We start from the raw sequence: 20,727 nt of genomic DNA on the forward strand, positions 1-20,727 counted from the left end.
TTGGTACAATGAGGACACCATTTTAATGTATTAAAATATTTTTTTTCCTAGTTTGCAACTGCTTGGAGAAATGATAACCATCTCCGAGATGTTCTTTGATGCAGATAGATATTCTACTACAAACTTGAAAGACTGGGCGTTATATCATGGGTCTAGCTCAGTATAATATGTATATGTTTCTGACGTCCATACTGATGTAATATCATTCAGTGAAGGAGCTTCAACATGCTGAGCAACTGAAACCATTTTTCCTTGAAAATGCAGCCCAAGCCTTTCAGAAGTTAAAGCTGAAAAAAGATAAGAGTAGATTAAAAAATCAACTTATAAACATGAGACATCTATTATACATATTAGAATTTTCTAAAAAGGAACACCAAAAAAAACAGCTAAAAACTTAGGGCAGGTTCACACCAGAATTGCACATTTTCATTCAATTCCTTCACTTTTGCAGCCTATTCACTTGAATGTGCGTCAGGGCCGGATCTAGCCTGTCTAACGTGGGGGTGCAGTAAAAAATGTCAGGGGGGGCAGGGGACAGAAAACGAATGGCCATTGTCTGCCCTGCATCTGACTGGGAGAGAGGAGGAGGAGGAGGCCTAGGAGAGCAGATGGCAGTTAGTGTGAAGGCACCTCTGAAGTTCACAGTGCCGAGGGCTGCGCTGCCTGCCACTGTGCGTGATCGGGCAGTGTCTGGGAGTGGAGGCGGGAGAGGGCTGCTGGCTTTGGGGGGGCATCACTAGAATCTGGGGGGCTTAGCCTAACCCAACACCCCCCTAGATCCAGCCATGATGTGCGGCAATTTGCACCAGAAAAAAGTAGTGCATGCACTACCTTTAAAAACACGTTGCACCAAATCCGATGGTTCTGCAGTACCATGGGATTTGATGCCCCCAAATGCACTGTATTTGTGATCTGCATTTGAGGTGCCGTGAACAATACATTGGCATCTGCAGCAAATTGCAAGGACAGTGTGTTCCAGCATGGTGACAGTAATGTGCATGGAACATGCCTTTTCTATATGGCATTCTGGTATGAACCGACCCTTACAGTTTTTACACTTTGTCCTCCAAATATTTTTGCTTTTAAATGTTGAGTTAAATGTGAACTCTTTTCATTTATTTTTTAAATGAACATGTAAAAGAGATAAGCTTGATGTTTAGAATCTTGTTTCTGTTTACAGTTCTGATGTAAATGGGCCTGCCATTTTTGCTCAATTCATACAATTACATTATTTCTTTGGTAGCAGTACTAAACAATGTTTGTGCATTTTTTTTTTGCACAAGTTTAAAAAAATCATTTTAGGCTATATTACACAAAACACCCATACATTATATACAAAGCATACACCCTAGAGAACAAAATAGTTGTAGTTCCAATTTTTTATCTCACATGATATTATTGCAAAGGTCTTGGAAATGCCAAATTTTAATAAAAATCACACTAAAGTGAATTTTAGGGCAAAAAAATGCATTAAATTACTCAAATATTTGGTAAAATATAAAAGAGGAGGTAGTGCCAAGTAAATAGATACCCAACATGCCAAAAGTTAAATCTGTGTGCGCCTATGAAATTGCGCCAAACTTCAGTACCCTATGTTTTTTATAGACGACACTTCAAAAGCCTCTATAGGTCATCGGTTTAGCGTTACGGAGGAGGTCTGGTGCTAGAATTATTGCTCTCACTCCAGTGTGCACGGACATATGTAACATGCGTTAACGTTCGTACGTGTGTATATGTGGCAGTGGGAGAGGTCTCAAAAATTTTTTGGGAGGGATTTTAGCTGCTTGGTTGTAACTTTATTTTTTTTACATTTTTATTTTTTTTTATTTAACTTTTTTTTCATCACATACGGGGCACAAAGCCCCCTAAGTGATGATTTTTTGGTGACAGGTTCTCTTCATTGAGACATGCAGAGTGTAAAAGAGCCTGCATGCCTCCTCTGTGCTCCATTAGATGTATGGCAATGCAAACCACATAGCAATACATCTTTCCTCCGGCTATTCTAGCCAGGAAATTGACAACCATGACTCGGAAGTGACATCACACACGTCCAGGTCACAAGAAGGGGAGCGAAGCAAACGTTCATCCACTCTTCTCTTTCCCCCCACCTGCCGACACCCGCAGAGGGATGCACTATCACTGGGAGCATGCCCACGGAGGGGGGTACTGTCGCTGGGGGCTGTGGAAGAAATCGGCAGCAGTAGAACTGCCTCTTTGCTTCCACCTGACAGGCAGGAGTCTGCATGTCAGTTTTATACACAATCCCGGTGGCTGCAGCCAGGTTTGCACAGTGTATGCACCTGGCAGCGAAAGGGTTAACATACAATAAGACAATCATTAAGAAACCATGAAACAGTCACATGTACAGTCAGGATAAATATTTAGACAGTAGAGATATTTTTTTAGTGGTATTAAACAAAAAAACAAAAATAAAATTGCAGCTTAGCAATCCTTAGATATGGTGGCTGCATTTGTTTTCTTTTTTTTAGGCTTTTCCCCTCTGTTTTCACCTGGTGATCTGACCAGTAATACACCTCCTGTATTAGAATGCTTCCACTCTGGATAAAGGAGCACAGGGTTCATCTTTGGACAACAGCATTGTCAGCCTGGGGGAAAGGGGAGTGTTAGATGTACTAGCACAGTGGTGGGCAACCTTTTTTTTCAACTGAGCCAAATCTCGCCAAAACCACGATTGAAATTTATTTTGAGAGCCACATTTTTAAAACTGAAAATACATCCCCCATATAGTAATTCATCCCCCATAGTAATTCATCCCCCATATAGTAATTCATCCCCCATATAGTAATTCATCCCCCATAGTAATTCATCCCCCATAGTAATTCATCCCCCCTATAGTAATTCATCCCCCCTATAGTAATTCATCCCCCATATAGTAATTCATCCCCCATATAGTAATTCATCCCCCATATAGTAATTCATCCCCCATATAGTAATTCATCCCCCATATAGTAATTCATCCCCCATAGTAATTCATCCCCCATATAGTAATCCATCCCCCATAGTAATTCATCCCCCATAGTAATTCATCCCCCATATAGTAATTCATCCCCCATATAGTAATTCATCCCCCATAGTAATTCATCCCCCATATAGTAATTCATCCCCCATAGTAATTCATCCCCATATAGTAATTCATCCCCCATATAGTAATTCATCCCCCATAGTAATTCATCCCCCCCTATAGTAATTCATCCCCCCCTATAGTAATTCATCCCCCCTATAGTAATTCATCCCCCCTATAGTAATTCATCCCCCATATAGTAATTCATCCCCCATATAGTAATTCATCCCCCATAGTAATTCATCCCCCATAGTAATTCATCCCCCATATAGTAATTCATCCCCCATAGTAATTCATCCCCCATATAGTAATTCATCCCCCATATAGTAATTCATCCCCCATAGTAATTCATCCCCCATAGTAATTCATCCCCCCTATAGTAATTCATCCCCCCTATAGTAATTCATCCCCCATATAGTAATTCATCCCCCCTATAGTAATTCATACCCCCTATAGTAATTCATTCCCCATATTGTGTCAATTCACTTACCTTTGCTCCGCGCGTTCCTCTCGCCGTGTTCCCGCGCCGTTCCGGTCTTCAGGGCGGACTGTGAGAGGAGAGGAGTTTGTCACACTGCCCCGCCTACATCCTGACAGCCAATGTTTGCCACGCTCCGCGGGCCAGATTAAAAGGTCCGCCGGGCCGTATACGGCCCGCGGGCCGTAGTTTGCCCATTGCTGGGCTAGCTGCAGAGTCCTGACTTTTGGGGCGGCCGCCCGAGAGGAGGGAGGGGAGCGGGCGCCCGGCACACAGAAGAGCCGCATTAAAATGTGTAAAGAGCCGCATGTGGCTCGCGAGCCGCGGCTTGCCGACCACTGTACTAGCACATTTAGACTAACAAATTGAAACTAAACTCCAGCTCACACAGCAGTTACACAAGAATTTACAGCAATAGTTTGTTTTCTTTTGGGATAAATGTTTCACATGATTAAATGACAGCTGACCATTGTCAGTGCTCCTGCTAGTGGTAAATGGTTTGTCTAAACACTTTTAATTGCTACATTTGTTCTTTTGAAAAACAACACCCTTACTAGCTGACACCAGGTTAAAATAAAAGAAAGACAACCTAAAAAAGGAAAACTAATGCAGACATCACATCTAAGAACTGGTAGGCTGCAATAAGTTTGCTTTTTGGTTTATTTCCACTTGTCCATATAGTATCTTTGGTCAAAAGTTAAAAATCATATACAAAGTGTACTCTTTTCTACATTGAATTTCAATTATTTCTAGCCTACTCCTATTAGTCCGAATGATTTTCAGTTGAATGTACTTTTCAAAGAATCCAGCACATTTACTTCCTCGAATTTTGGGACAGATATTCACTATGTCTTTATACACTGGTGTGCCACACATTTCACAGAGCCTGTCTTTTGAACTACAGAGGTGTTAGGGAGGGGTTTGAGGAGGAGGTAGACTCATGCAAAGCATGCAGGGAATCCCAGAAGTTGTGGAAAGAGATGACAGTGGAGAGGCAGAACTCACAACATGAAAGAAGATTTTTCAAGTAAACTTAAATTGGATTATCATTATAACTACTTTGTGTATTGTTTTTACAATGCTGATGAGATAAAATTAAGGCATGTGTCCTGACTTTAGATATCCTTTAAGTACCTTTTCCTGCCCCAGTTTCTCTTTTAATTCTTGTATTTCATGGAGAAGGAATGATTTTTCCTGTATCCACTGATCTTTTTCCTTTTCCAAAACCTGCAAATATATTAACTAAGTTTACTTTTTACCTGCATTTTTTGCAACATAAATACAATGTGAAACTGTATACAACATATACTTTCATAGTTCCCAACGGTCCCTTATTTGGAGGGACTGTCCCTCTTCTGAGACTCTGTCTCTTGTGCAGCCTCAGTTGTCCCTCTTTTCAGTCTGATCTATACATATCTATACAAAATGCACTATTTTTCTACCAAAACTGTGTTTAACATTTCATCCAACCTCTAGATTACTGCATTTTGTATTTTGAAAAGCCAATTTAAAGGAAAAATAGAGGTAAAAAAAGCACTTGTGCGATTTAGCCGATTATTTTCTTCATATTAGATCTTTGTAGTCTGTACAACCAGGGCCATGGCAAGGACCTTTTTCTGCATGGTATGTTCTAAAAGGTGTCCCTCATTATCATTTCAGAAAGGTGGGAGATATGCACGTTACACAAGCAAATATGTGTAAAACTACATGAAGAGATACCCTCTCGAGGGTAACTGTGTTTCTAGGTCCCCTAAGCTCCGCACAGCCAGGCAACATGCATTTTTCAAACTTTCATCCACAGACAGTTAACAGTCAATGAGCTTGGTGTTTGTTAATTTATTAGGGGATGTAACTTGGATAGGGTAATAGGGATTATGGGATGTCCAACTTGACTGAATCAATGCACAGGGACAACTTCCTTCCTTCTTACAGAAACACATCCTGGACTATTCTTTTCCTTGAGAGCTGTCAGACTTTTCGGATCAGTAGCAATTGCCCCTTGTGGGCTAGAGACTCACAGCCCCCCTGAATGTTAGCTTATCTTGTTGCAAACTACATGCAGAGATGTCTCCTCTCCCCTGTAGAATTGCTTCCAGCTTCACAGCCTGCAGACACTACCAGCCCTCCTGGCTGCTCTGAAGACCTCCCAGGACCAGGATAAAGGATTAAGCACAGCTCTATCCTTTGAAGGCTTGCTACACATGGCCATCTCTCCTTTTGTAAATCCCTGGGTGTGTTGATGTACTCACTTTGTCTTCCTTGCTCCCTCTGCTCCCAGGCCTTGATCCTGTGTGTGCCGTATTGCTGAATGAACCCTCCTGAGCCAGCCCAAGCCCACCCTGAAGGCCAGCCCCCCTGGACCTAGGGGATCCCTCCCAGGCTACAGACAGTCTCCCCAGTACTCCATCTTCCACCCAACTCCAGTGCCAGCCTAACTCTCCCATATTTATAGGTTAGTCTACCACTCTACCAGGACCTCCAAATCTGGGATTGGTTAAACTCTTATAAACATGCAGATTAGGTGTCCACCTCTTCAGCCCACTGGCTTCTGGAAGGTTCCATGGTTCTCCAGAACCAGGTGGAGGCAATAGAGTCCCAATCTGTTAAGTCATCCAGCCTGACCTGCAATAACCCGACCTGGTTTACAGACTCACACAGTTACCATGAGTCATACACAATAGATTTACCTACACTACTCTAACAAAACACTAAAGGGTGCTAGATATAATCCTGTATAGTGCTCTTCACAGACCCAATTTCATATGCAATTAGCCAGTCTAAACTCTCTATACTTCTTCAATATAAATGTGTCATTTACTTGCTTTAGTACTGAGAAAGACTTATGATTGACTGATTTGCAAAAAAAAGGTCTTCAGGATCATACATCAGCTCCCTACATCTAACCAGGAACCTGGTCTTGTCAGGTGTGTGTATTGGGACGCCTCAGAACTTTCACCTATAGGAATACAATGCGGCATATCCAATAGTGAAAAAGACTTCAGCAAAAACTAAGCTACCACTCTTCTTTACCTGTCCATGTATCCATCACTAAGCTTCTGCTACAGGGGCTATTTTATGTGCCCAAATATTGCCCCTTTCCAGTCTATATTTTTTCTACATGTGTTACCTAATGATGCAGAAAATACTCCTGCAATTGACTGGCTTGTATAGAGCCAGTGCAGTATTTATTTCCTCAAGTTGCATAGTAAGCCCTGTACCACTGCACCAAACTCTATATAGCCCTGCCATGTTTGCTTCATAAAGATACACAAGCATCTTCCATCACAGTGTACACTCACCGGCCACTTTATTAGGTACACCTGTTCAATTGCTTGGTTACTTGGTAATACAAATTGCTAATCAGCCAATCACAGGGCAGCAACTCAATGCATTTAGGCATGTAGATGTGGTGAAAACGACTTGCTGAAGTTCAAACCGAGCACCAGAATGGGAAGACAGGGGATTTAAGTGACTTTGAACATGGCATGGTTGTTGTGCCATACGGGCTGGTCTGAGTATTTTAAAAACTGCTGATCTAGTGGGATTTTCATGCACAACCATTGCTAGGGTTTACAGGGAATGGTCCGAAATAGAGAAAATTTCCAATGAGTGTCAGATGCGTGGATGAAAATGCCTTGTTGATGTCAGAGGTCAGAGGAGAATGGGCAGACTGGTTTCTGCGACATTCAGATGGTAGGGTCTGAATTTGGTGTAAACAACATGAAAGTATGGATCCATCCTGCCTTGTATCAACGGTTCAGACTGGTGGTGGTGGTGTAATGGTGTGGAGGATATTTTCTTGGTACTAGCAAGGTGTACCTAATAAAGTGGCCGGTGAGTGTCTATCACCTAAGTATCTACTGCAGGCTGTTTTTTTAATATATCTTTCTTTTAAAATGCAGTCATTTGCAAATTATCAAAATATGAGAAAAAATAAATTTAATTAAAAAAAAAAGTGTTGAATTATTCAAAGAAGTTCACCTGTATTTTGTCTTGCAAGCATCCTGTTTTTTGTTCCATAAATCCATGATAGGTCTCTAACCTAGTCTTTAGGATCTTCATTTTATCACGGTAATGGTTTTTCAGTATTAGAATCTCTTGTTCCTAGACATAATAAAATGCACATTTTCAACAACATGAATGAAAAAAAAAATGTAATGGCCAGTAAAAGATTAAAAGCTATGGTTTTAAAAAATATATTAATTGAGCCAGAATTTACATAATAACTTTTCTAGCACCACCACGACCATGTATACCAGCATCCCCAGCTATCCAACTATCCCCATTACATTCCACTGGTCAGCTTTTCAAAAAGTGGCTTATTTTTCACTCCATTTCTGTAGGCTGCACATGGACTGTCTGCAAAAACTCCATGGTTGCCAACCATCCTCTGTCCTGGACAAGCCAGAGGTTAAAAGTGGAAGCTCTGGCTTGTACAAACTGTGCACATGAGCAGTGCACTCTCTCCCCATCTAGAAGCAATATTGTACAACAGCTGTTGTTAGAGGAAGAAAGACCGCACTGAACTTTTGCATAGTTTGAATGAGCCAGAGGGTCCAGTAGGGGTTCACTTCTATCCTCTGGCCCATCTTGATATTAAGGCAAGACAAAGGGGGTTCAGCTACCTTTTAAAAAAGCTGATCAGTGGTATGTAATGATCTGGGGATGCTGTTATACATGAGGGGTTTTGCTGGAAAGGTTTAGGAAAGTCAAACTTACTCATCAAGAGCCCATTAAAATGTTTTACTTTGTAACATTCAATAACTGTAGCAACTTTTTTTCCTAATGTTTTTACAACCCACTGCTAGATAAAAAAAACTATTTAGTTAGAAACAGCTAAGCAGAGTGGTGAGCTTCAGTCTTTACCCTGATTTTTTTCCTTGCTGAGTTGTGAGATGGGGAAAGAGCTTTCATTGTTTGAACACTGATTGAAGTAAATTAAAAACGTTCTGACTGACATTCTGCAGCTTAGCCACAAGATGTCACTGTTTTTTCTAACACAACCTCAGACTGCATAGAGATTTCTATATTCATGAAGGGTGGGGTTTTACACTTGGAGAGTGAACAGGAAAAGGTGATCAGAAATTCAGTTGAGTGAAGCTGATGGTGTTCAAGACGCTAACCCTGTTCAAAGAAAGGAAGATTGCTGCCAGGAAGCTGAGGAACTAAGCAATATATATACTGTGATATCGCATGCTTAGTGGAGAGACATTTGTTCTGTTCAGAATCACCAGCGTATGCAAAGCAGACCCGGGTTCGTAAGATCGTGCACGCACCTCATTTCAGTGTTGGCGCCTTGAGACTGAGACAGGCCTATAGTTAATCAGTTAGGGTCTCTGTTTGTGTCAGGCCACAAGTGTTGTTACTGATCATTGGAAGGACTCCACAACTTAAAGTGACATTTCACATTGGAGAGCAGATAAACTCCTACAAACTCAAGACAGACTGGCGTTTTGCTCAGAAGGAATACTCAGGCACGTGCTACAGGACCAGTTATGGGAGAGGGAATACTGTAGATTTGTGTAAGATTGTAAGCTGTTGTGCTGCACCGCAGGCTTGCCCATACCATACACCCATATACTGATTCCTTCTCTTTTAGGGTGATAACAGGTAAGGTGTGGCAGCTTAGTTATGCCCGCCAGTAGGTAAATTACTACACTTTCTACCTTCATCCATCAGAAGGCGCCGTGCAGCACAGGGGTCTCAGCCTTTGGGCTGGGTGTATGTAAATTTATTGTATATTCCAGCATTTGTGGTTGTGTTTATTTGCCACATCTAAGTAAAATTCTGTTGTGACAAAACCTGGTGTTGGGGTTGCTTTCCTCGTTCGTGACTTCACTGTATCTTGGGGAGCCCACCCCGGTACACGGTTTACAGAGTGCCACCATCTTGCCTCTTGACCAACATAGAGAAGGTGAAGCCAAGCTGTCTTTGACAGCCTGTACATTAAAGATAATTCTACCCTTTCTGTGACAGTCATGAGTCATTGGTTTCTGCTGAGCACTAGGCATACGTCAGCTCCCAGAAATAGTGGTTAGGTTAGCCATACACAGTTCGAATTTTGGGCCAATTCCTGCTGAATCTGCCAAACTTTGTGTTGAGGGTGGTCCTATCGGCACCACTCTGCTTGAAAAACTTTGATTGAGTTTCTGAAAGCACACTAAAACCACAGGACTTAATGGATGTCTATTGCAAAGTGCAACTAACCTGCACCAAAATCGTGGGTGTAATTAAAGTGGAGCTCCAGTCAAAACTAAAAAAAATAAACATCAGCAGCTACAAAAACTGTAGCTGCTGACTTTTAAAAAAGAGACACTCACCTGTCCTATGATCAAGCAATGTACTCACTGCAGCCTGTTTCACTGGCCATCCTCGCTCCCCAGTGCCAGCATCTTCAGTGTGGACACCCAGATGTGACAGGTTGCAGTTTCACAGCCAGGTGCCCAATGCACATGAGCGAGTAGCACTGCACCTTGTGAATGATCCTGAAGTCTTCTGGGACCTGTCACATGTCCCAGAAGACTACGGGGAGGGAGGGGGAATGACCACTTTCACTTTCGATTGCATAGGCGGTTGCAGCGGAAGTGGTAGCAGGTGCCTGTCAAAATAGGGTACCTGTCCTCCTCAAAGGTGCCAATTCTGCACGGGGAGTGGGGGACTAGTACTTAAAGTAGAACTTCCCCTTTTGAGTGGAGCTCCGCTTTAACTTAACATTGACACCTGATGCAGAACGCTGCTACAGTGTGTTTTGAACATGGTTCAATGCACGATCCATGCACATTTCCTGCACTGCATTTTGGGCCTTATAATGGATCTTGCTGAGAGAAATCAATTTTGCCATTTCTACTGGGGCTGTAGGGAGCACCGATATGTAAACATAAATATGTAGTAGTAGTGACCTCTAGCAGTCTCATGTAATTTCTAGTCTTGTTTCTCTAGTCTTTAATGTTCTCCTTAAAGCTGAAATCTGGAATTTACACAAAAACTACCATTGCAGTGGAGCTTTTCAACGCTGCAAGGATTAAATGTTCATAAAGTTTAGGGGTAGAGGAATAATGTGTAATACTTACCATAGTCCTATTTACAGTAGACTCCCTCCAACTGTGCAGCTATTCCCTAAAAGCCTTGCCTCTGGTTGCTGGGAGGGGGGCACTGCATGTGTACAGTATGTGTAATTCCTAGAATTCAGCTTTAAAGATGTCCCCAATTTCTGACAACTCCCATATCCTGTAGCATGGCTATAGTCTCTGACAACGTCTAGTAGCAGGCCTTGACAGATGTTTGTATCTCTTTCTCTCTCTCTCTCAAAAAAAAATATAAATAGACACTCACTGTCAACATTATTAGGTACACCTTGCTAGTGCCAAGGAAATCTCCCCCCACAACATTACACCACCACCGCTACCCTGAACCGTTGATACAAGACAGGATGGATCTACGCTTTCATGTTGTTTACGCCAAATTCTGACCCTACCATCTGAATGTCACAGCAACCAGTCTGCCCATTCTCCTCTGACATCAAAAAGGCATTTTTGTCCACATAACTGCTGCTGATTGGATATTTTCTCTTTTTCGGACCATTCTCTGTAAACCTTAGTGATGGTTGTGCATGAAAATCCCAGTAGATCAGCAGATTTTAAAGTACTCAGACGACCTGTCTGGCACCAACAACTATGCCACATTTAAAGCGAGTTTCACTCGACCTATCAAAAAATAAAAGTCAGCAAATACAAAAATTGTAGCTGCTGACTTTCAAAAAACAGCCACTTGCCTGTCCCTCGGTCCTGTGGTGTGTCCCCCGCAGCTTGTTTCACCGGCCGTCCTGAATTCCAGGCGCCGGCATAGTGTGGGCACCCAGCTGTGATAGCTTGCGGCTTCACAGCCAGGTACCCACTGCTCATGCGCGAGTAGCGCTGTGCTTCGTGAATGGTCCTGTAGTCTTCTGGGACCTGTCACGTGTCCCAAAAGACTACAGGGAGGGAGGGAGGGCACCTTCCATTTCCAATCGCCTAGGCGATCGGACCGGAAGTGGGAACGGGTACCTGTTAAATTTGGGTACCCGCCCCCCCCCCCCGCTCCCCAAAGGTGCCAATCCTTAATGGGAGAGGGGGAGCAGTCCCTAAAGTGGAACTTCCCCTTTTGGGTGGAGCTCCGCTTTAAATTCACTTAATTCCCCTTTCTTCCTCATTCTGATGCATGGTTTGAACTTCAGCAAGTTGTTTTCACCACGTTTAGATGCCTAAATGCATTGAGTTGCTGCCATGTGATTGGCTGATTAGAAATTTGTGTTATCAAGTAACCAAGCAATGGAACAGGTGTACCTAATAAAGTGGCCAGTGAGTGTATAATCAATAAACATGCAAATAGACATTTAAAAAAAATTAAATTAGCTTATTTGTTATCTTCGTTTGTCTTAATAGAATGGACTGACAATTTTTACATTACCTGATTCCTCTTTGCATTTTCCTCAATTTCACTAATGACTTGTATGTGTTTTAGTTTCATTTTTTGCATATCGTTCACCACCTAACATGAAAGAAAATACAGTGCATGTACATTAAAAAAAAACGTTATTGCTGTATAAGTTGAGCAAAGCAGAGAAACATATAGCAAGGCATAAATGTAACACATTGAACTGTTAAAATTAGTTAGATGTTTACTGGTCACCCTTTTTTATCTATCCCAAATTATATTTTCTTTAATAACTTTCTTTAATAACTAATTGCCTTCAGGGCAGGGACTGATGTTCAGTGTTGTCTGTAAAGAACAATACTAATAATAACATATATAATAGACAGGTTCACATCTGTGCAGGTGATTGTTGCTGTGGAATTGCATCTATTCTCGCAACTACAATTACCTGCACAGAAAAACGCAGGAGATGTGTGCGGGCGGCATTAATCCTAATGGCAGGCCACACGCACTGGAAATTGTTCCTGCACTGCACTTGCAGTTCCCATGTGGGCTGCAATTCCAAAAAGGATGCAAGGACCTTTTCCCTGTGTTTCAGGAGGCATGGCAGCCCATTCAAATGAATGCAAAACTTGGCTCACAGAGCCACATCAGCCTAAACATGATTCAATACCAACATTTGCCACTACATGTCTTTAGTCTGCGTAAGAATAATATTTCAGTTTATTAATGTATTCAGTGGGTAAAGTACGCATCCACATTGTTCCTTCTGTCACAAAAGCAAAGAAATTTCACAATTCTATTGTCTCTTTTCTCTCAACATACTATCAATTATGTTAAAATGTAGTTATTGTTGTGTAAACATAGATGACTAATCCATAGTTCTTGGATCCCAGACAGGGTGATCTCATGTGATTTGGTTCAGTAAATACCTATAATTACTGTATTCTGACAATTGAGAAAGATATTTTATTTACAATTGTGATTCCATACTATTATAGCAAAGTCTGCTATAGTTTATTATGTCTATAGTACGCAGTGAAGGTACAGTAGCATTATTTCCGCAGGAGCTGCTGGCAAATGATGGGCTCCCCTTCTTTTTCCAGTGATGACACACACTGTACCTTTACCCAACAGTTACCTGAAATAACAAAACAGGTATTTCCTTGTTTATGTAGACCGCTTGTACACACCATGAGGCCCATGGGCCTCATGTAGCCAAACGGTCCTCTGTGTGTGGCCTGCCAACTATTGGACAGCAGAGCGGCAGCGGGGTGCTGGGCACTGGAACATTTCAGCACCTGGCACTGAAACACTGTACTGTGGGGTGAAGCTGTCTCCACCAACAGTAATAGAAAAGTCACAACTTCAGAGACAGAGAGAGGTACAGGAACCTGTAATCAGGCATGACCACTAATGAGGGGATTTAGCTTTCACTGCCATTGACCACAAATATCAGGGCGAAATTTCACTGGCACTGACCACCAATCCAGAGGAGATGATGGTAAATTCCACTGCCTGAATGCAGGGGGGAAGATATATTTTTGCCATTGAACCAGTGGCGGACTGACCATTTGGGGCCCTAGGGCCCGGGGTCAGTAGGGCGCCCCATGAGATGCTCCTAGTACCTTTTTCATAGGCTTTTTTTCAGTTTGGGCAAGGACACGGGCCCCATGATCCCCTATTGCCCGGGGGCCCCATGAGTTGTCAGTTCGCCCCTGCATTGAACATCAATGTAGGGGGTTAAAGTACTGGTATCAGAGTGGGGGATTCACTGGTAAACAAAATAAAAAAAAAAATTCTAGTCCTTTTTTTGGTTGCGAACTCAGATATCTGCTTAGACATTCTCCATCACGTAACGTTTTGGAGTGACATTCAGTTGAAATTTACACTATGTTGCTTATATTTGCAATTATTATTATTATAGAGTATTTTTATAGCGCCAAAGGGTTTGCTCAGCGCTGTACATTAGAATGGGGGACAAGACATGAGACAATACAGTAGCAAAACAATACACGAGGGTTAGAGGGCCCTGCCCTTTCGAGCTTACAGTCTAGGAGGAAGGGGATGGTGGTACAGGAGGAGATGGCTGTGGGGGGATGGAATGGAGTGAGGAGTGGAGGGGATCGGCTGTTAGGTGAGGGTGGGATAGGCTTCCCTGAAGAGGTGGGTTTTCAGGGTGCGCCTAAAAGTGAGGAGGGTAGGGGACAATCTGATGGATTGGGGTAGTGAGTTGCAGAGGATGGGGGAAGCTCTGGAGAAGTCCTGCAGTCGGGCATGGGAGGTGGAGACCAGGGAGCTAGAGAGTAAGAGGTCTTGCGAGGAGCGAAGATTACGGGTAGGGTAGTATTTGGGTATCAGGTCGGTGAGGCCTGGGGCAGTGCCATGAATGGCCTTGTATGTCAGTGTTAGTAGTTTGAATTTGATGCATTGGGCAATCGGGAGCCAGTGGAGAGAATGACAGAGGGGGGTGGCAGAAGTAGATGAGTCTGGCCGCTGAGGTCAGGATAGACTGGAACGGGGATAGCTTGTTTTGGGGTAGGCTAGTGAGAAGGGAGTTTCAGTAGTCCAGGCGTGAGATAATAAGGGAGTGAACGAGTTGTTTAGTAGTGTCTGGGGTTAGGAACAAGTGTATTTTGGAGATGTTACGGAGGTGGAACCTGCATGTGGTAGTCAGCGATTGGGCATGGGGTTGGAAAGACAGGTTGGAGTCTAGGATGACACCTAGGACCTTGGCTTGCGTGGCGGGACTGATGGTAGCGTCGGTCGTGATGGAGAGGGTGGGGGGGGGGGGTGCAGGCAGGAAGGAAAATTAGGAGCTCGGTTTTGGAAAGGTTCAGTTTGCAATATGGACATATAGGTGTATATTGTAACGTAGTCTTCTAAAAGGTATTTGTATATGATTTTCTGCTGTGTTGCGCCTCAGGAACATCCCTCTTAAGGGTCCAAAAATAGTCTGCAAGCATACTAGAGCTACAATTGCCCTGGTACCTATTTTCCATTACTGAAATATCCTGATGAAACCATTCCGTGTTCATTACTGACTGCTCCTAGATTTGCAGGGAAAAAATCCAGGTGTGAATCCAAGAAGTGCATTTTCAAAGACATGTTACATCCCAGTTTCTGGTTAGATTTCAGTAGAGTATCTACTAATTCTGCGTAGTTGTCTGCCTTGTTATTTCCCAAGAAGTCTCGGCAAACAGTCTTAAATGACTCCCATGCAGCTCTGTCAGTTTCATTCAACTGACCGTCAAAGTTTTCATCTTTCATCAGTTTCCTAATGTCAGGTCCTACAAAGATCCCTTCTTTGATTCACTTCACTGATCCTTGGAAATGTCTCTTAGATACAGTGAGGAACAGAAGTATTTGAACACCCTGCGATTTTGAAAATTCTCCCACTTAGAAATCATGGAGGGGTCTGAAATTCACATTGTAGGTGCATTCCCACTCTGAGAGACAGAATTTAAAACAAAAAATTCAGGAAATCACATTGTATGATTTTTAAAGAATTTATTTGTCTTGCACTGCTGAACATAAGTATTTGAACACCTGGGAAAAACAGTGTTAATATTTGGTACAGAAGCCTTTGTTTGCAATTACAGAGGTCAAACGTTTCCTGTAGTTTGCACACACTGCAACAGGGATTTTGGCCCACTCCTCCACACAGATCTCCTCTAGATCTGTCAGGTTTCGGGGCTGTCGCTGAGCAACACAGAGTTTCAGCTCCCTCCAAAGATGTTCTATTGGATTTAGGTCTAGAGACTGGCTAGGCCACTCCAGAACCTTGATATGCTTCTTACGGAGCCACTCCTTGGTTATCCTGGCTGTGTGCTTCGGGTCATTGTCATGTTGGAAGACCCAGCCATGACCCATCTTCAATGCTCTGACTGAGGGAAGGAGGTTGTTGCTCAAAATCTCACAATAAATGGCCCCATTCATCCTCTCCTTAATACAGTGCAGTTGTCTTGTCCCCTTCGCAGAAAAGCACCCCCAAGCATGATGTTACCACCCCAATGCTTCACAGTAGGGATGGTGTTCTTGGGATGCAACTCATCCTTCTTTTTCCTCCAAACACGACGAGTGAAGTTTAGACCAAAAAGTTCTACTTTGGTCTCATCTGACCACATGACTTTCTCCCATGCCTCCTCTGGATCATCCAGATGGTCATTGGCAAACTTCAGACGGGCCTGGACATGTGATGACTTGAGCAGAGGAACCTTCTGTGCAATGCATGATTTGAAACCATGACGGCGTAGTGTTCTACCGACAGTGACCTTTGAAACTGTGGTCCCAGCTCTCTTCATGTCATTGACCAGCTCCACCCTTGTAGTTCTGGGCTGATTCCTCACTTTTCTTATCATCAGTGATACCCCACGAGGTGAGATCTTGCATGGAGCCCCAGTCCGAGGGAAACTGACAGTCGTCTTTAGCCTCTTCCATTTTCTAACAATTGCTCCAACAGTTGATCTATTTTCACCAAGCTACTTGGCAATTGCCCTGTAGCCCTTTCCAGCCTTGGAGGTCCACAATTTTGTCTCTGGTGTCTTTTGACAGCTCTTTAGTCTTGCCCATGGTAGTAGTTGGCGTCTGACTGACTGTGGGGTGGACAGGTGTCTTTAAAGAGCTCAGACAGGTGCTACTAAGTTAGATTAATGAGTGGAGTAGAGGTGGACTTTTTAAAGGCACAGTAACAGGTCTTTGAGAGCCAGAATTCTTGCTGTTTCTTAGGTGTTCAAATACCTATGTTCAGCAGTGCAAGACAAATAAATTCTTTAAAAATCATACAATGTGATTTCCTGAATTTTTTGTTTTAAATTCTGTCTCTCAGAGTGGGAATGCACCTACAATGTGAATTTCAGACCCCTCCATGATTTCTAAGTGGGAGAACTTGCAAAATCGCAGGGTGTTCAAATACTTCTGTTCCTCACTGTATACAAATCCAAGTCCACTTCTATCCATTGCTTTTACAAAGTTCTTCATAAAACCCAGCTTTATATGGAGTGGAGGTAGATGTACTTTACAAGTGGGTCATGTGCAACATTTTTCTGTCCTGGGACTAGTGATGTTCTCTTTGGCCACTGTTTCTGGATGTATTGTTTTCTCCTGTCCCTACTGTCCCACTCATACAGAAATACATGACTCAGCATTTTTGCTTGTATCAGCCAGGCCATTAGGGCAAGGGGCCAGGTAATTATAAATACATGACTCAGCATTTTTGGTTGTGGCTGACAACATACAACAATGTAATTTTTCATATTAAACCTCTGCTCTACCCAAACAAAACTGTAATGGCTAATTTACAATAATGTACAAACTTTACTAGAACATAACTCCGGAAGTATGGGTGATAGAAAAATTCTGATACCATATTTATAAACAAGAGGTAAAAATACACATGGAAGAGGTCAGAGCAGGTCTGTGACAAAAATTGTGCTGAACAGTGATTGGGTCCACTGACACCAATACTAGGGGTTATTATTATATCCACTGACACCAATACTAGGGGTTATTATTATACCCTCTGACAGATTGTTGTGGATAAATAATATATTCACTGACACATTGCTGGGAATTATTATTATATCCACTAACACCAATGCTGGGGGGGGTATTATTGCTTCCACTAGAAATTCTAGAGGAACCCTCTGCACACCGCTATACTGTATATCCTTTTCAAGCAAACTTGCAATTAAAAAATAGGGATTTTTAGTTCACACATATTGCAATACATGTTTAAGCTGGCCAACTGCATCAAAGTAATCCCTCTATGGCCAGTCCTACTCTGTTCTGCCAACGCAAATGCTACTGTGGACACAATGCCAACATGGGCAAACAGACACAAAGTGGGGGGGGTGAGCTGCTAGGTTTATGTCTGGCTAATACAACAGAAACAAGATTAGACCTAAACTTAGTAGCTCGCCCCTACTTTGTGTCTGTTTGCCCTATGTTGGCATTTTGTCCACAGTAGCATTTGCATTGGCAGAGCAGAGTAGGCCAAACTACTACTGGCCAAAAGGGATTACTTTGACACAGTTGGCCAGCTTAAACACACTGATTAGGGTTCACAGCCATCGGCTACCATCGCTGATTGGATGCTGGTTTTTTGACAGAAACCAGACGTTAGACTGGCTTCTGTCGGACAGGCTGCTGTACACGCCGCCCGAATGTCAGCTGGTTTCTGTTGAACCAGCTGATACCGGCCGATATTTAGGCCCATGTGTACCAGCCTTAAGGCATGATGCTCAACATACTAAAAATAGATTTTGGCTTTATATACACTTTAAATATTTTACTTCATTTACACACAATAAAGCAGGCCCTTGCTCTGCATAGTTGTTGGTAGAGCTAATAATCCCATAATCAAATAATTACTTTTCTCAGTTTGGCCTTCTAGAAAAAAGGAAGAGTTGCTTGTTAAAAGAATAAAGAGGCAATAAAATAAAATATAGAGACAATAAAATAAAAAATAAAGTAGAGAGTCATTTCTTAATTGTTGTTTGCACTGGTTTAGTGCTGTTTCTTGCATAGGAGCAGGTTACACTAAGCCCTGGTTCAAACTGGATCTGACTTTGAAATCATGCAACTTCAAGTGAAGTTATTATTATTACAGGTACTTATATAGCACCGTCAATTTACGCAGCGCTTTACATATATATTGTAAATTCACATCAGTCCCTAACCCTCAAGGGGTGTACAATCTAAGGTCGCTAACTTACATTTGTACATACACATACTAGGGACAATTTAGACAGGAGCCAAATAACCTAGCAGTTTGTCTTTGGAGTGTGGGAGAAAACCCATACAGGCACAGGGAGAACATGCAAACTCCAGGCATTTGGTGCTGTGGTTGGGATTCAAACCAACAACCCTAGTACTGCCCGGTGGAAGTGCTAACTATTTAGCCACTGTGCTGCCTGCAGTTGCATGATTTCAAAGTCGCATGTAAACACAACTTCAGGTGCGACTTGATAGATTTCACAGATTTGAAACTGTCAAATCACATGAAACGTTGCACTGGTGTGAACTAGGGCTAAGACTTTATAGAAATATGACAGTTCTTATTTTTTAAACTTTATAGAAATGCAGTATATGCAAGCTTATTGTGTATGGTCAGCATCAGAGTGACATTTCGACTTTTATAGCTTCTTGTATTGTTGTTTTATAGTTTTGCACACAAGCTGTCATTGTGTCACAGCAAGAGGTTTCTGTGTATCAGATGTCTACACCGACAGGTTTAACAGAGGATTGAAATAGAAGTGTGAGTTCCTTCCAGTCATTTTTAAAGTAGTAAAAAAAGGAGGAATCAACCAAATCATGAAATGGAAAAAACAGTGGGAAGCCTTTACTGGCACATGGGTTTGTCCATGCCTTTCAGACCGTACTACACAATGGATGTTTATGCAGTCATAAAATAAAAAAGAAAATATAAAAAAGAAAGCTTCACCCTAAAGTGTTACTAAACCCACAACAGTAAAATCAGTCTGTATATGCAGTAAAGCGTGCTTGATATACTCACTGTGGAACCTAAGGGGTTAATCCTCTGCATTGTGTAAAAATGCTGTTTGATCCTGACTTCTCTGATCCTTCTTTCTTCCAGTGTTCCCCTCATCTCCCGATAAGACATATTGTGTGGAGTCACTCTACATATGCTCAGTTTGGTGTGTATTGCTAGAAAGGTTTTTGTTTTTTTTTCTTGGGAGAGTGCATGTGATCAGTACAGGGCCAGTCAGCACTGTCCAGACAGAGGTAAGGGGTTCTACATCCTCCTAGAGCAGAAAGAAAACTCCTCCTAAGGATGAGAAAAGGTATTTTAGCAGTTTATACTTACTAAATTAATTGTGTTTCCATGTTGTGTGTACTGTGGGAGACCAAATATAGTGAATGCAGGGTCCTGGGTTTAGTAACACTTTAAGTAGTGACACTAATATAATAACTTTAGCACAGTACCAGGTAGTAGGCTAAATCTAGAACAGCCTCCTTTAATGGGATGGTTAAAAGGGTAGATTGCATAGTAACCCATATCATTAAAGGCATAGTAAACCTTCCTACCTGCACCTTGTGTTTTTTGCTTGCATAGGATGTGCATTGATCATGTTGTTTCTTGTCAATTGTTTCTTTGTATGCACAGCCTCTAGTGGATTAAATCTTCACATTCCCATGTCAGTTTCTGTTTGTGTTCAAACTTTAGACCATGCAGGATGGCACTGCACAGGTTAACCACTTCCCAACCGCGCTATAGCCAAAAGACAGCTACAGTGAGGTCGGTTAGTTCTGGGAGGGCGTCCATGGACAACTTGCCAGAACCACACACACACCCCATGCCCCCTGGGGAGCGTGCCGTGTACGATTTGTGAGCTGATCACATGTCCAAGTAAAGGGCTAATCAGAGCCGCCTTTTATCATGTGACCAGCAGTGTCCAATCACAGCTGATCACACTGTAAATAGGAAATGCCATTTATTGGCAGCCCTCTCCTCACGCTGACAAAGTGTGTGGAGAGGGGAGCTGCTAAGCAGTATTTCTCAGGGGGACATCTACACTGATCATCAGGGCACTAATCATCAGTGCCCTGATGATCAGTGTAGCATCATCAGTGCGGCCAAGTAAAGCCTATCAGTGCCCATCTGTGCTGGCTATCAGCTATCAGTGCCCATCTATGCTATCAGTGCTCATCTGTGCTGTCTTTTAGTGCCTATCAGTACTGGCTATCAGTGCCTCCTCAGTGATGCCTGTCAGTGCCCATCATTGATGCCTGT

The 20,727-nt window shown here is 42.5% G+C and overlaps 1 protein-coding gene across 3 annotated transcripts in view; it reads right to left on the reverse strand.

Annotated features, from left to right (window-relative positions):
- LOC149451077 (uncharacterized) overlaps window positions 1-20,727 on the reverse strand; it is a 35,554-nt gene continuing 14,827 nt past the window's right edge. The window contains exons 5-8 of one of the 3 annotated variants that reach the window (XM_089691030.1): window positions 12,006-12,086; window positions 7,542-7,664; window positions 4,695-4,787; window positions 1-287 (exon numbers count right to left, since the gene is read on the reverse strand). In XM_089691030.1, the coding sequence (XP_089547156.1) occupies window positions 282-287; window positions 4,695-4,787; window positions 7,542-7,664; window positions 12,006-12,086 (303 nt within the window). In that variant the 3' untranslated portion in view covers window positions 1-281. The remainder of the gene's footprint in view (window positions 288-4,694; window positions 4,788-7,541; window positions 7,665-12,005; window positions 12,087-20,727) is intronic. The other 2 variants (XM_089691032.1, XM_089691031.1) reach the window with 2 other exon arrangements.

This window comes from Staurois parvus, unplaced genomic scaffold, assembly GCF_062004578.1.
Source record: "Staurois parvus isolate SC_StPar_1 unplaced genomic scaffold, SC_StPar_1.0 ptg000549l, whole genome shotgun sequence".
NCBI classification, from domain to species: Eukaryota; Metazoa; Chordata; class Amphibia; order Anura; family Ranidae; genus Staurois; species Staurois parvus.